General features: G+C 48.8%; 1 protein-coding gene across 1 annotated transcript in view; it reads right to left on the bottom strand.

The window, feature by feature from the left end:
- DRC7 (dynein regulatory complex subunit 7) overlaps positions 1-16,711 on the bottom strand; it is an 89,476-nt gene that overhangs the window by 16,788 nt on the left and 55,977 nt on the right. The window contains exons 7-12 of the mRNA XM_077288995.1: positions 3,016-3,234; positions 1,102-1,221; positions 870-930; positions 512-640; positions 311-439; positions 18-244 (exon numbers count right to left, since the gene is read on the bottom strand). Of these exons, the coding sequence (XP_077145110.1) occupies positions 18-244; positions 311-439; positions 512-640; positions 870-930; positions 1,102-1,221; positions 3,016-3,234 (885 nt within the window). The remainder of the gene's footprint in view (positions 1-17; positions 245-310; positions 440-511; positions 641-869; positions 931-1,101; positions 1,222-3,015; positions 3,235-16,711) is intronic.

A 16,711-nucleotide genomic window follows, 5' to 3' on the forward strand; every position in this document is an offset into this window, starting at 1 on the left:
GGGTCATGGAGCCATACCAGGATCGGTCGGGGGTTGACCTCTGTTGGTCCTCCGGCAATGGACACTTTCTTTGCCCGTTTTCCATAGGTCGTGTGCCTATAGTAAAGGAGATCCTCTCTGTTGTGGAAGTTCTCCAGCATTTCCTTTGGTCGCTCCTCACGTCTCTGCAGTCCATCGAGACGAGCCTCGCTATAAAATACCATGGTGCGCTCAGTCTCTGGGGTCAGAGATCGGAAGGTGTGAGCTAGAAGAGAGAGCGGTTAGCAACGCAGTGTCGGAGCCTCCACACCTCCTCATAACCTCATATTACCCTTCAGTGCATCCTTGCGGCCTGGAGAGAAGTACTCGCTGCTGACTACGTCCAGTCGCTTCACCTGTCTCATGTCTAGCTTGTCCTTCCGGTTCTGAAACCAGTCCTGGACTTCCAGCTCTATAGTGGCTGAGAAGATTAGGTCCGGGGTGAGCATTTGATTGGTGACCCCATTCCTCATGGAAAGTATCAGAAACTTACATGCAGTGTCCTGGTAGAGCGTGAGACGAGACACCCGGCCATCATCGTGGAGGTAGGGCGCCCATTTCTCTAGCCTGGCCTTCTTGTATTGTAGAAGCTTCATTCCTTCAGGACATCGCATCTCGAACTCTGTTAGGAAGGATGAGCAGATTAACCTAATAATTCTGTGAAGGAGTGTCGGTGTCTGGAGTGGACACTGCCAAAATGACATAACGCAGCCAGTGAAAGAACGACAGGGACCTCCTAACTCAATTGCCGTCCCTGTACGGCTCCAAAAATCTGGGGACCACGGCCGCTCAGGCCTTTAACATTGAGTTACATAATGGCGCTACTTTGCAACGGCAGTATTATTGCTCACCTTCTGGTGTCACCACAATGGGCAGCACCCAGGACACCGGCACCTGGCTCATCACCTGGTCCTGGAGGAGAAGACAAGTGACGAGACAAAAAGTAAAGCTCAACCACCACAACTCATCATCTTCAGCTGTAATCCGCATGCAGTACATAGACAGGTGCAGACGTGCAGTATGTTCTGCTACAATCTGTGCGCTCCCCCGGTCTCTGTCCTCCACTACAATCTGAGCGCTCACCTGGTCTCCTTCCTCCTCCTCATCTTCCTCCTTCATGTTAGGAATGAGCAGCACAGGCTTTGCAGTGCTCAACAGCATGAACTCCCAGCACAAGAGGTCCCCCAGGTCAAAAGTTATATCCTATACAGTAAGAAAAGGTGGACTTCATCATGTATTGCCTTCCAAAGTGTCCAGCATGCCACTCGTCTTCATGGGACAAACTGCAGCATCAACGTCCCCCTCTGTTGCCGATCCTCTCCCACACACGACACACGCTGTGTCCTCCCCTCCGCTGCTGTGTCCCTCCCCTGTACTCGCTGTACTATCTCCTCTTCTGTTTGCACCCACTGGGCTGTCCACTCCTCTGCAACTATGGTGGCATCCCCTCCCCTGCGTCCACCCCGCACACGCTGCACTGTCCCCTCCACCCTGCACATGCTGTGCTGTCTCCTCCCCTGCCTCCACCCCGCACACGCTGCTCTATCCCCTCCCCTGCCTCCACCCCGCACACACTGCGCTGTCCCCTCCCCTGCCTCCACCCCTCACACACTGGTCTGTCCCCTCCCCTGTCTCCACCCTTCAACGGCTGTGCTGTCTCCTCCCCTGCCTCCACCCCGCACACGCTGCTCTATCCCCTCCCCTGCCTCCACCCCGCACACGCTGCTGTCCCCTCCCCTGCCTCCACCCCGCACACGCTGCTCTGTCCCCTCCCCTGCCTCCACCCCGCACACGCTGCTCTGTCCCCTCCCCTGCCTCCACCCCGCACACGCTGCTCTGTCCCCTCCCCTGTCTCCACCCCGCACACGCTGCTGTCTCCTCCCCTGCCTCCACCCCGCACACGCTGCTCTGTCCCCTGCCTCCACCCCGCACACGCTGCTGTCCCCTCCCCTGCCTCCACCCCGCACACGCTGCTCTGTCCCCTCCCCTGCCTCCACCCCACACACGCTGCTCCACCCCGCACACGCTGCTCTGTCCCCTGCCTCCACCCCGCACACGCTGCTCTGTCCCCTCCCCTGCCTCCACCCCGCACACGCTGCTCTGTCCCCTCCCCTGCCTCCACCCCGCACACGCTGCTCTGTCCCCTCCCCTGCCTCCACCCCGCACACGCTGCTCTGTCCCCTCCCCTGCCTCCACCCCGCACACGCTGCTCTGTCCCCTCCCCTGCCTCCACCCCGCACACGCTGCTCTGTCCCCTCCCCTGCCTCCACCCCGCACACGCTGCTCTGTCCCCTCCCCTGCCTCCACCCCGCACACGCTGCTCTGTCCCCTCCCCTGCCTCCACCCCGCACACGCTGCTCCGTCCCCTCCCCAGCCTCCACCCCGCACACGCTTTGTCCCCGTCCCCTCTTCGCTGTTCCTCACCTGCACATGCTACAGTCCCCTCTGCTGCCATCCCTCCCCTGCACCATCCCTTCCTATATCATCCATCCCCTCTACTGCTGTCCCTCCCCTACATGCTCTGCACTGTCACCCTGCTGCCGTCCCTCCCCTGCATAAGCTACGCCATCCCCTCCTCTACCGTTTCTCCCCTGCACACGTTGTGCCTTCCCCTCTGCGGCACCATCTCCTATGCTGTCCCTCCCCTGCACACGATGCGCCGTCCCCTCCTCTGTACACAAGGCGCCATCCCCTCCTCTGCATTTCCTCCTCTGCACATGCTGCGCCATACCCTCCACTGCTGTCCCTCCCTTGCACACGCTGTGCTATCCCCCCGTTGCTGTCCATTCCCTGCACATGCTGCGCAGTCTGCTACTTGGCCATCCCTCCCCTGCATGCACTGCACTGTCCCCTCCTCTGCACATGCTAAGCCATCCCCTCTACCTTTCCTCCCCTGCACATGCCACGCCGTCCCCTCAGCTGCCATCCCACTCCCTGAACATGCTGTGCTGTCCCCTTCACTGTCATATATCTGCTTTGTTTCTCTGACCCTGGTACCTTGCAGCCGTTACGGCAGTCCTGCATGTTCACCCAGTAGTTCTCATGATTCCACAGACTTTCGATGCCCAGGAAATGCGGGTCCTTGGTCTGGAACGAGCGGCCTGTCAGAGCATCGATGTAGAAATTGTCTGGAACTTCTCTCTTACTAGCTAGGACCAAAACCCAGCAGTGAACTCTGCAACCGTACAGAGGGTCCGGGCCTGGGTTCTCTGCTTCCTGTAGACACATAACATACTCATGGATGATAGGGACTTATGAAAAAGAATGGAATGAAGTGGAATCTCATTACCATTCAGTACAGCCTTCTCCTGTCTCCTGTAATGGTGCCCTCTGGATCTCCCGGTCGGCGTGTAACAAAGAACCCCAACATCCATTACTTTTTCCTTTAAAATTCCTTTAACCTTCTGGCTCTTAGTGAACCTTGAATCCAGCAGTTGGACACCATGGCTGCTGCTCTCTTGTATGGTGGGCTACAATTCTCACATACCCCCAGACCAGAGATCAGACTAGGTGGAGGCGTTGGTCTGCTCCTTTCATCACAACGTGCTTTCCAGGTGATTCCCCCTGTTCCCTCACTTGTCTACCATTCCTTTGAGATTCACACTGTCACTTTTCAAACCCTTCTCCCTGCAGGTGGCGGTTATGCATCACCCTCCGGGCTCCTCCAATCAGTTTCTAGATCACTTTGCCTCCCAACTTCCACACTTTGAATCCTGTCCATCCCCACTCTCCTCATGGGGGACTTTAACATCCCCACTGATAATCCACGCTCCTCATCAGCTGCTCTTCATCAGCTGCTATTCTTCTGTCTGTAACCTCCTTCGACCTTTAGCAGCTACTAAATCTCTGAACATGAGTACGGGAATATACTAGACCTTGTGTTCTGACTCTGCTCAGTGTACGACTTTACTGACTACCCCTCTCCCATCGTCTGACCATAATATTCTTTCTTTCGTTGCTAGTAGCAGTCGTCTGCTCAGGACACGCCTACTTAGCGCCCAGAGATGCACATCAATGCACAACAATACCCAGCAGCTTATGAACACTCTACGGTCATCTTTACCTCTAATGCAACATATAATATGCACGTTTCACTGCCCCACATCTCCTCTGTGTTCCACCTACCCGTCCTCTCCACAGTGCTGCACTGCCCTCGATCTCCTCATTATCTGTCTACCACCTACCCGTCTTCTCCTCAGTGCTGCACCTCCCTACATCTCCTCTGTCTACCACCTAATCATCCTCTCCACAGTGCTGTACCACCCTACGTTTCCTCCTTATCTGTCTTCCACTGACCTGTCCTCTCCACAGTGCTGCACCACCCTACATCTGACTACCACCTACCTTTCCTCTCCACAGTGCTGCATTGCCCAACATCTCCTAATTTGTTTGTTTTTGTGGAGGAAAAAGGGACATTTTATTGGGGCCAGTCCTTTGATGCCTAAGCAAAAGGAGACTTGTTTGTTTAACACTTGGTAGTCTAGAGTTTAATAAGCAAGGGGTGCATATATCATCAACCTGCAGTTCCCAGTTTGTCCTGACAGCAGAGGTGGTGCTGGAGAGAAAAACCGAGGAGATTTCTGTGTTTGTTGACAGTGGAGCTGGAGTCAGCATGGTTGATGTGGAGTTTGCTAGAACTCGTGTGCTTGCTGTAATTTAGTTAAGCCCATTCCCATCTTCCCCATTGGCTCAGCGCCACTTGCACAGAAACCTCTGACTCAGATTGTATATAATGTAAGACTGAGGGTTGGATCGACTCATTATGAGATAATTCCTTGCTATATCCTGGACGGTCTTCCCACCTCAATTGTATTAGGTCTTCCCTGGTTGGCGAAACATAAACCGTTGGTGGATTGGCAGCCAGGGAGATCATTGAGTGGGGAGATTACTGCCAGGAGAACTGTCTAAATGTTTCCCTTTCTACAGTCTCTACAGAAACCGTACCTGCATTTTTGTCTGGTTTTGACGACGTATTTTCTGAGAAGGTGTGTCAGGATTTGCGTCCCCATCGTGCATATGACTGTCCTATTAACCTGACTCCCGGAGCTAAACTACCCAAATCCAGACTGTACAATCTTTCTGGTCCTGGGAGACAAGCCATGAATGATTTAATTGCAGAACGTCTGGAGAAGGGACATATCCGACCCTCATCTTCACCCATGGCGGCAGAGTTCTTCTTCATGAAGAAAAAGATGCCGGTCTACGTCCCTGTTTATATTTCTGGAAATAAAATCAGATTACAATCCGAGATCCATACTCTCTTCCTCTGATTCCGGATCTGTTCAGCCAGGTGGTGGGAGCTAAGGTTTTCTCCAAGTTGGATTTAAGGGGGGCCTACAACCTGGTTAGAATCAGGGAAGGGGATGAATGGAAGACGGCGTTTAATACCCCTGAGGGACATTTCCTGAGTCTGGTTAGGCCTTTCGGCCTGGCCAACGCACCTGCAGTATTCCAGCATTTCATTAATGATATTTTCCATCATTTGGTGGGCAGGTTTGTGGTGGGCTATCTAGATGGTATTTTAGTTTACTCTTCTGATTTGGAGACACTGGGGGGGTGTCACCTTTCCTCCGCTCAGTGAATGATTGCTATGCCGATCTATGGAAACGGTCTTGCTGAGCTGTCTGTGTCTTGATTAACATCTTGGCTGTCCAATACTGTGATGGGCTTGCTGGGCTGTTAGTGCCTTGGTTGACAGCTTGGCTGTCCAATCTGTGACTGGGACGTGCGGGACTTTCTGCAGGTGTTCAGTGTTGTGGTGATTGCCAAGCTACTTAACCGAGCTGTCTGCCCCTGATCCCTGCCAGACTTAGTTTGTGCTTCTTGGTGAGTGTTAGCCTGATTCTGTTGCTCTGAGTTCTGATCTTCTGCTGCCTGACCCTTCGGACCGTGACTATCCCTTTGTCTTGTCCTTCGGCTTTTGAGCCACTATCTCATTATTGACCCTGGACTGTGACCCGACTTACGCTTTCGTCTTTTCTCTTGGTTATCTACGTACTCTCTTGGCATTGACCTCGGAACGTCTGACTCTTCTGCCTCACAGCCTGTCCGTGAGTAGTGACTAGCGTCAAAAGGGGCATGTTAAACAGGTGCTGTAAATATTAAGAGATATCAAATGATATGCCTGTCACGATAATGTAAAAATGTCATATTGTGAGTTTAGTTCCAGAAGGTTCCATGGCAGACACATGCTATGGGCCATTCCGACCCCCCCTCTTCTCACTCTACCTGCTGCCTGTGTGTGTGTGTGAATCCACAACCCCTAATTTCACCTCTCCCACAAGAATTTTATATGGTTCTATGCTGCGGGCAGACCAGTCTCCCTAAACTACTCATTCCCTCCGCCCGCATAATACTGGCCAAAACTAGTATAGAAAGCCTAAGATTCTTTGTTCTATTAAAGTGATATATATGGGCACCGATCCAGGCTAGAGATATAAGAATTATATCTTCTGGATTTCCATCGATAGTGTCAGGACTCTGAACATTTTTTACCTTTTGTGCATTACTGCCCTCTTCCAAGATGGCGTCTTTGGTCTCATGTGCACTGTGTCTTCCTTCTATAAAACTCCACCCCAGCCGTCAGTCTGTGCTAGAGTATTCTGCCTTGCATCCAGCTCCTGACCTCTGATTACTCCTTGCCTATACATCTGCTCCTGTGAACCTGTGTGGTGATCCTGCTACTCTGCTCTGAGTTCCTGCTGCATACACAAGTTTCCAGTAATCCTCCTTCATCTGCTGCTCGTGTTTACTTCCATCTGCATTTGCTGGACATGTAAGCTGCTGCTGCTTTGCAATAACCTGAGACTATTAACCAGGCCTCCCTGGTTGAGCTAAGATATGATTTGAACTGCCTATAAGCATATCTATCTGTGTCTGGACTAAGACAAAGATTTATTCGTGTCAAGTATCCTCAGGAATAACTGTGCTTCATAAACTTTCTGCTTGTTTGCATTTTTCTATAAAGACTGCTAAGCTGCGTTTATTATTTGCACCAAGTGTTGTGGACTTGAGTTTCTCTCTGCACCTGTTTGAATCACCGTGTGATAATATAGACTTTACCACTTATAAAACTGTGTCCTGTAGTTGTCTTGTTCCACGCAAAGAGTCTCCTGAGTTATCCCCTATAACTATTACAGGATACTTTAGCCTAAAAAAAAAAAAAAAGGAGACTGCTGGAACAATGACTGCAGAAAGCAGATTAGAGCAGATGTTTTCCTTAATTAGATCACTGCAGAAAGATGTGGAAGGTCTGCAAAAGAAGTTTGGAAGCTTTGAACTCAATCAACAAGTGTTTGGACAGACTTTGCAGGACTTGAGCAACCGCATGGCAGCCCAGAAAAACAACCTTGCTGGCATAGAGTCCCAGTATGGACGGGCTTTTCAGGACATAAGCACGCAAATAGCTGCACAAGTGACTTTACCCTCTGGGCAACCGCCACCAGCTAGCCCACCTAAGTTGCCCCCATTCAGATTTAATGGTGATCGCGACAAATTTCGTGGCTTTGTGAATCAATGTATGCTATATTTTGATGTGCATGCTGACCTTTTTCCTACTGATAGATCCAAGTATTGTGTGTAATAATGCTACTGACCTCACGAGTGCTCGCCTGGGCGAATCCGATGATTGAGTCTCGTGACCCACAGTTAAATGACTTGGATGATTTCTTGGCCGCTATGGCATTAATGTTTGATGACCCTAATCGCTGTGCAACCACTGAATCTGCTTTGTTGTCTTTACGCCAGGCTAAACGTTCTGTTATTGAGTATTCCACTGAATTCAGGAGATTGGCGGTAGATACCAATTGGGACAGTTATGCACAATTGCCCATTTTTAAAAGGGGTCTGTCTAGTTTTGTAAAAGATGAACTAGCCCGCTCTGAGTCACCACAAGAGCTAGACACATTTATACAGCATTGTGTGCGCATAGACATTCGCCTTACTGAGCGTAGGCAGGAGAAATTTGCTGCATATAACCGTGTTTCTAACTTTTCCCTTCCTTCCAAAGAGCCTGCAGGTAAAACCTCTCGGGAGGTGGAGGAGGTGCCCATGCAAATTGATTCCGTTCAGAGGCGTGAGATCAATGAGCGCCGGGAGCATTGCCTTCGTGAAAGTCTATGTTTCTACTGCGGCCAGTCTGACCACTTCTTGATCAATTGTCCTAAGTGTCCTAGACGGCCTAACAAGGTGCTAGCAGCAATAGGGGAGTATGACAACTGTGATGATGAATCTGACATCTCTGAATGTAGCCTGCCTTTAAACGCTGTATTCCATTCACTTTCTATGACTTCAACCCCAAGGAGCTGAAGGAAAAGAACTCTCACTGTTCTCTCCCTATTAAGATCCTGTGTTCAGGACAGTGGATTTCCAGTTCAGCTATGATTGACTCTGGTACAGGTGGCAATTTCATGGATATCGCATTTGCCAAGGAACATGGTATTAAAATTCAGCAAAGAGCCTCTCCAATTACCATGGAAACAGTGGATGGGTCACCGTTAATCTCTGGGCCTGTGGATCAGGAGACCGTACCCCTTGAAATTTTGTTGGAGCCTAATCATCAGGAGCAACTTTCTTTCTTGCTAATTTCTTCTCCTCATTTTCCTGTGATTTTAGGCATTCCTTGGTTGCGTTCTCAGAACCCAATTATCAACTGGGAGACCAAGGAGATTATCTTCCCAACAAGGAGCAACTCAGTGTTAACAGAAGCTGTCCTTGAGTCCACGACTACGGAACCACATGTACAGGTATTCTCTTTACCTCCAGCTTATAAAGAGTTCTCTGACATCTGTGACAAGAAAAATGCAGATCAGCTTCCTCCACACAGGCATTATGACTGTCCCATTGCGCTGCTTCCCGGGGCAGCCATTCCTTTTGGTAATGTATACCCTTTGGCAGCACCTGAGCTTCAAGCCTTAAAAGAGTATATTGATGAAAATCTGGCCAAAGGCTTCATATGTCCTTCTTCCTCTCCAGCAGGGGCACCTATATTTTTTGTAAAGAAGAAGGATGGGACCCTGAGACCCTGTATTGACTATCGAGAACTCAATAAGGTAACTGTACAAAACCGTTACCCTTTGCCTCTGATTCCCGAATTACTGGAAAGAGTCCGCCATGCTAAGGTGTTCTCTAAACTGGATCTTTGTGGGGCTTATAATTTGGTGCGTATTCGTCCAGGGGATGAGTGGAAGACAGCATTCAGATGCCGGTATGGACACTTTGAATCTCTTGTGATGCCCTTCGGGCTTTGTAACGCCCCTGCAACATTTCAACACCTTGCTAATGACATTTTCAGAGATTTGTTGGACCAGTTTGTAGTAATCTATTTGGACGATATACTAATCTTTTCTGACTCTCTACAGGAACATGAAGAACATGTCAAAACTGTTTTAAGACGTCTGAAAGAGAACCATCTGTCTATTAAGCCGGAGAAATGCGAGTTCCATTGTTCTGAGATACAGTTCTTAAGTTATATCATCTCTCCCCAGGGGCTGAACATGGAATCTGGTAAGATTCAGGCTATCCTTGACTGGCCGGTACCCAAGAACGTTAAGGAGGTCCAACGTTTTATTGGTTTTGCAAATTTCTACAGACGCTTCATTCGAAATTTTTCTGATATTGTCCGTCCCATTACTTCCTTGACAAAGAAGGAAAAGCCCTTTAAGTGGTCATCACAGGCTCAAGAAGCTTTTGATCGGCTTAAGATCTGTTTCACATCAGCACCACTGTTGAATTGATACACCCAGATCCAACACAACCTTTCATTGTGGAGGAGGACGCTTCTGATAATGCTTTGGGGGCTATTCTCTCCCAAAGAACTGGAGAGAAGGATCTGCTACATCCTTGTGCTTTCTTTTCCCGTAGACTAACCTCAGCAGAGAAGAATTACGACGTGGGAGACAAGGAATTGCTGGCTATTATTGCAGCTTTCAAAGAATGGAGGCATCATCTGCAAGGAGCTGCACAACAGATCATAGTACTAACTGACCATCGCAATTTAGAGTTCCTTAGATCCGCTAGATGTCTTTCTCCTTGTCAGGCTCGTTGGAACTTATTTTTAAATTAATTTAACTTTGTTATCTCGTACCGTCCAGGTTCTCGTAATGGGAAGGCTGATGCATTATCCCGAATCCATGCTGCGGATTCCGTACCTGGAGCCCCGTCCAAGACCATTCTATCTGATGCCAATTTCATCGGAGTTATCCATGATCAGGACTTGTGGAAGGAGTGCAGGGAGGCTGTTATGACCCCAATGGCGAGGGTCTCAGAGGAACGTGGAAGTCTGCAGAATACAAAAATCCAGCTCATAGGGCAGTGGTAACTGGGTTGACCATATATCTACTCCTAACGCCAACACTAGAAGTAGCCGGGGATCATTCCTACGTTGATTCTAGATGACACGCGCCAGCCGGAGAATCTAGCTACCCCTAGTAGAGGAAAACAAAGACCTTTCTTGCCTCCAGAGAAGGGGACCCCAAAGCTGGATAGAAGCCCCCCACAAATAATGACGGTGAGGTAAGAGGAAATGACAAACACAGAAATGAACCAGGTTTAGCACAGAGAGGCCCGCTTACTGATAGCAGAATAAAGAAAGGTAACTTATATGGTCAACAAAAACCCTATCAAAATCCACACTGGAAATTCAAGAACCCCCGAACCGTCTAACGGTCCGGGGGGAGAACACCAGCCCCCTAGAGCTTCCAGCAAAGGTCAGGATATAGATTTGGAACAAGCTGGACAAAAATACAAAACCAAAACAAATAGCAAAAAGCAAAAGGCAGACTTAGCTGATATAACTGGAACCAGGATCAGTAGACAAGAGCACAGCAGACTAGCTCTGATAACTACGTTGCCAGGCATTGAACTGAAGGTCCAGGGAGCTTATATAGCAACACCCCTAACTAACGACCCAGGTGCGGATAAAAGGAATGACAGAAAAACCAGAGTCAAAAAACTAGTAACCACTAGAGGGAGCAAAAAGCAAATTCACAACAGTACCCCCCCCTTAGTGAGGGGTCACCGAACCCTCACCACGACCACCAGGGCGATCAGGATGAGCGGCATGAAAGGCACGAACTAAATCGGCCGCATGAACATCAGAGGCGACCACCCAGGAATTATCCTCCTGACCATAGCCCTTCCACTTGACCAGGTACTGAAGCCTCCGCCTGGAGAGGCGAGAATCCAAGATCTTCTCCACCACGTACTCCAACTCGCCCTCAACCAACACCGGAGCAGGAGGCTCAGCAGAAGGAACTACAGGCACAATGTACCGCCGCAACAAGGACCTATGAAATACATTGTGAATAGCAAACGACACAGGAAGATCCAGACGAAAAGATACAGGATTAAGGATTTCCAATATCTTGTAAGGCCCAATAAAACGAGGTTTAAATTTGGGAGAGGAGACCTTCATAGGAACAAAGCGGGAAGAAAGCCATACCAAATCCCCAACGCGTAGTCGGGGACCCACACCGCGGCGGCGGTTGGCAAAGCGCTGAGCCTTCTCCTGTGACAACTTCAAGTTGTCCACCACATGATTCCAGATCTGCTGCAACCTATCCACCACAGAATCCACCCCAGGACAGTCAGAAGGCTCCACATGACCCGAAGAAAAGCGAGGATGGAAACCAGAGTTGCAGAAAATAGGCGAAACCAAGGTGGCGGAACTAGCCCGATTATTAAGGGCAAACTCAGCCAACGGCAAGAATGTCACCCAATCGTCCTGATCAGCAGAGACAAAACACCTCAAATAAGCCTCCAAAGTCTGATTGGTTCGCTCCGTCTGTCCATTAGTCTGAGGATGGAAAGCAGACGAAAACGACAAATCAATGCCCATCCTACTACAAAAGGATCGCCAGAACCTGGAAACGAACTGGGATCCTCTGTCTGATACAATATTCTCAGGGATGCCGTGCAAACGAACCACGTTCTGGAAAAACACAGGAACCAGATCGGAAGAGGAAGGCAGCTTAGGCAAGGGAACCAAATGGACCATCTTGGAGAAGCGATCACATATCACCCAGATAACGGACATGCCCTGAGATAGCGGAAGATCAGAAATGAAATCCATGGAGATATGTGTCCAAGGTCTCTTCGGGACAGGCAAGGGCAAGAGCAAACCGCTGGCACGAGAACAGCAAGGCTTAGCTCGAGCACAAGTCCCACAGGACTGCACAAATGACCGCACATCCCTTGACAAGGAAGGCCACCAAAAGGACCTGGCCACCAGATCTCTGGTGCCAAAAATTCCCGGGTGACCTGCCAACACCGAGGAATGAACCTCGGAAATGACTCTGCTGGTCCACTTATCCGGAACAAACAGTCTGTCAGGTGGACAAGACTCAGGCCTATCAGCCTGAAATCTCTGCAACACACGTCGCAGATCCGGAGAAATAGCTGACAAGATAACTCCATCTTAAGAATACCAACAGGATCAGCGACTCCAGGAGCATCAGGCACAAAGCTCCTAGAAAGAGCATCGGCCTTCACATTCTTTGAACCTGGTAAATACGAGACAACAAAATCAAAGCGGGAGAAAAACAATGACCAGCGGGCCTGTCTCGGATTAAGGCGTTTAGCAGACTCGAGATACATCAGATTTTTGTGATCAGTCAAGACCACCACACGATGCTTAGCACCCTCGAGCCAATGACGCCACTCCTCAAATGCCCATTTCATGGCCAACAACTCCCGATTGCCCACATCATAATTTCGCTCGGCAGGCGAAAACTTCCTAGAGAAAAAGGCACAAGGTTTCATAACAGAGCAACCAGGGCCTCTCTGCGACAAAACGGCCCCTGCCCCAATCTCCGAAGCATCCACCTCAACCTGAAAGGGAAGTGAGACGTCAGGCTGGCACAAAACAGGCGCCGAAGTAAACCGGCGTTTCAACTCCTGGAAAGCCTCCACGGCAGCAGGAGCCCAGTTAGCTACATCGGAGCCCTTCTTGGTCATATCCGTCAAAGGTTTCACAATGCTAGAAAAATTAGCGATAAAACGACGGTAGAAGTTAGCGAAGCCCAAGAACTTCTGAAGACTCTTAACTGACGAGGGCTGAGTCCAATCAAGAATAGCTCGGACCTTGACTGGGTCCATCTCCACAGCAAAATTTTAAAGACCAACCTGACCTGCTCCACATGCGAATCCCAATTATCAGAAAAAACCAAAATATCATCCAGATAAACAATCAAAAATTTATCCAGATACTTCCGGAAAATGTCATGCATAAAGGACTGAAAAACTGAAGGCGCATTGGAGAGCCCAAAAGGCATCACCAAGTACTCAAAATGACCTTCGGGCGTATTGAATGCGGTTTTCCATTCATCACCTTGCTTAATGCGCACAAGGTTGTACGCACCACGAAGGTCTATCTTGGTGAACCACTTGGCACCCTTAATCCGGGCAAACAAGTCAGACAACAGCGGTAAAGGATACTGAAATTTGACAGTGATCTTATTTAAAAGCCGATAATCAATACAAGGTCTCAAAGATCCGTCCTTTTTTGCCACAAAAAAGAATCCCGCACCAAGAGGGGAAGAAGACGGACGAATATGTCCCTTCTCCAGAGACTCCTTGATATATGAACGCATAGCGGTATGTTCAGGTACCGACAGATTAAACAGTCTTCCCTTAGGAAATTTACTGCCTGGGATCAAATCTATAGCACAGTCACAGTCCCTATGAGGAGGCAGTGCACTGGACTCAGACTCACTGAAGACATCCTGATAATCAGACAAATACTCCGGAACTTCCGAAGGCGTAGAAGAAGCAATAGACACAGGCGGGGAATCCCCATGAATACCACGACAGCCCCAACTTGAGACTGACATAGCCTTCCAGTCCAGGACTGGATTATGGGTCTGTAACCATGGCAGCCCTAAAACAACCAAATCATGCATTTTATGTAAAACCAGGAAACGTATCACCTCGCGGTGTTCAGGAGTCATGCACATGGTAACCTGTGTCCAATACTGCGGTTTATTTGCTGCCAATGGTGTAGCATCAATACCCCTAAGAGGAATAGGATTTTCTAATGGTTCAAGAGTAAAACCACAGCGCTTAGCAAATGAGAGATCCATGAGACTCAGGGCAGCACCTGAATCTACAAACGCCATGACAGGATAAGATGACAGTGAGCAAATCAAAGTTACAGACAGAATAAATTTAGGTTGCAAATTACCAACGGTGACAGGACTAACAACCTTAGCTATACGTTTAGAGCATGCTGAGATAACATGTGTAGAATCACCACAGTAGTAGCACAAGCCATTCCGGCATCTATGAATTTTCCGCTCATTTCTAGTCAGGATTCTATCACATTGCATTAAATCAGGTGTCTGTTCAGACAACACCATGAGGGAATTTGCGGTTTTTCTATCACATTGCACTGAATTAGGTGTCTGTTCAGACAACACCATGAGGGAATTTGTGGTTTTGCGCTCCCGCAACCGCCGGTCAATTTGAATAGCCAGTGCCATAGTATCATTCAGACCTGTGGGAATGGGAAAACCCACCATAACATTCTTAATGGCTTCAGAAAGGCCATTTCTAAAATTAGCGGCCAGTGCACACTCGTTCCAATGTGTCAGCACGGACCATTTCCGAAATTTTTGGCAATACACTTCAGCCTCGTCCTGCCCCTGAGACATAGCCAGCAAGGCCTTTTCTGCCTGAATCTCAAGATTGGGTTCCTCATAAAGTAAACCGAGCGCCAGAAAAAACGCATCAAGATCAGCCAATGCCGGATCTCCTGGCGCCAGCGAAAAAGCCCAATCCTGAGGGTCGCCCCGTAAGAACGAAATAACAATTTTTACTTGCTGAGCAGAATCTCCAGATGAACAGGGTCTCAGGGACAAAAACAATTTACAATTATTCACGAAATTCCTAAACTTAAACCTGTCTCCGGAAAACAGTTCAGGAATCGGTATTTTAGGTTCTGACCTAGGATTTCTGATAACATAGTCTTGTATGCCCTGCACACGAGTAGCCAGCTGGTCCACACTTGTAATCAAGGTCTGGACATTCATGTCTGCAGCAAGCATAGCCACTCTGAGGTAAAGGGGAAGAAGAAAAAAAAAAAAAACTCAGAATCTTCTTTCTTATAATCCCTCTTCTGCAATGCATTAAACATTTAATACTGGCCTGGCAAACTGTTATGACCCCAATGGCGAGGGTCTCAGAGGAACGTGGAAGTCTGCAGAATACAAAAATCCAGCTCATAGGGCAGTGGTAACTGGGTTGACCATATATCTACTCCTAACGCCAACACTAGAAGTAGCCGGGGATCATTCCTACGTTGATTCTAGATGACACGCGCCAGCCGGAGAATCTAGCTACCCCTAGTAGAGGAAAACAAAGACCTTTCTTGCCTCCAGAGAAGGGGACCCCAAAGCTGGATAGAAGCCCCCCACAAATAATGACGGTGAGGTAAGAGGAAATGACAAACACAGAAATGAACCAGGTTTAGCACAGAGAGGCCCGCTTACTGATAGCAGAATAAAGAAAGGTAACTTATATGGTCAACAAAAACCCTATCAAAATCCACACTGGAAATTCAAGAACCCCCGAACCGTCTAACGGTCCGGGGGGAGAACACCAGCCCCCTAGAGCTTCCAGCAAAGGTCAGGATATAGATTTGGAACAAGCTGGACAAAAATACAAAACCAAAACAAATAGCAAAAAGCAAAAGGCAGACTTAGCTGATATAACTGGAACCAGGATCAGTAGACAAGAGCACAGCAGACTAGCTCTGATAACTACGTTGCCAGGCATTGAACTGAAGGTCCAGGGAGCTTATATAGCAACACCCCTAACTAACGACCCAGGTGCGGATAAAAGGAATGACAGAAAAACCAGAGTCAAAAAACTAGTAACCACTAGAGGGAGCAAAAAGCAAATTCACAACAGGAGGCCTATGAAGGTGATGTATTTCTGGCCAACCCACCTGTGGATATTAATCTTGTTTTTAAGGGTGGCATGTGGTTCAGAGATCGACGTATCTACGTCCCGGAGGTCATCCGTCTGCAGATCCTCAAGTTGGTACATGACTCCAAGTTGGCTGGTCACAGGGGGGTACAGAAGACACAAGAGTTCCTAAGCCGATTCTTCTGGTGGCAAACTTGCCTGAAGGATACCAAGGACTATGTTCTCTCTTGCGAGGTATGTGCCCGTTACAAGACTCCTCATGTGGCACCTACGGGTCTTCTACAACCATTACCGGTTCCGTCCCGCCCTTGGGGGTCTATATCAATGGACTTTATTGTGGAGCTGCCTACATCAGGGGGCATGAATACAATCATGGTGGTAGTTGATCGCCTGACTAAAGCTGCTCATTTTGTTCCGTGCACCGGCCTCCCCTCAGCTAAAGATACAGTGAACTTGGTTATACAGAATGTCTTTCGGTTGCACGGGGTTCCGGATGAGATCATCTCTGACCGTGGAGTACAGTTCACTTCAAGATTCTGGAAGGGGTTTTGCTCTGCACTCAATATTAATGTCTGTCTCTCTTCTGCTTACCATCCCCAGACAAATGGTCAGACTGAGCGTACCAACCAGACGCTGGAACAATATCTAAGATGCTATGTCAGCCATCTCCAGGATGATTGGTTGGAGTTGTTGCCGTTAGCCGAATTTTCATTTAATAATTCTCAGAGCGCCTCCACTAAATTTACACCTTTCTTTGCCAATCTGGGTT

Source organism: Ranitomeya variabilis, chromosome 2, assembly GCF_051348905.1.
Source record: "Ranitomeya variabilis isolate aRanVar5 chromosome 2, aRanVar5.hap1, whole genome shotgun sequence".
Taxonomy (NCBI): domain Eukaryota; kingdom Metazoa; phylum Chordata; class Amphibia; order Anura; family Dendrobatidae; genus Ranitomeya; species Ranitomeya variabilis.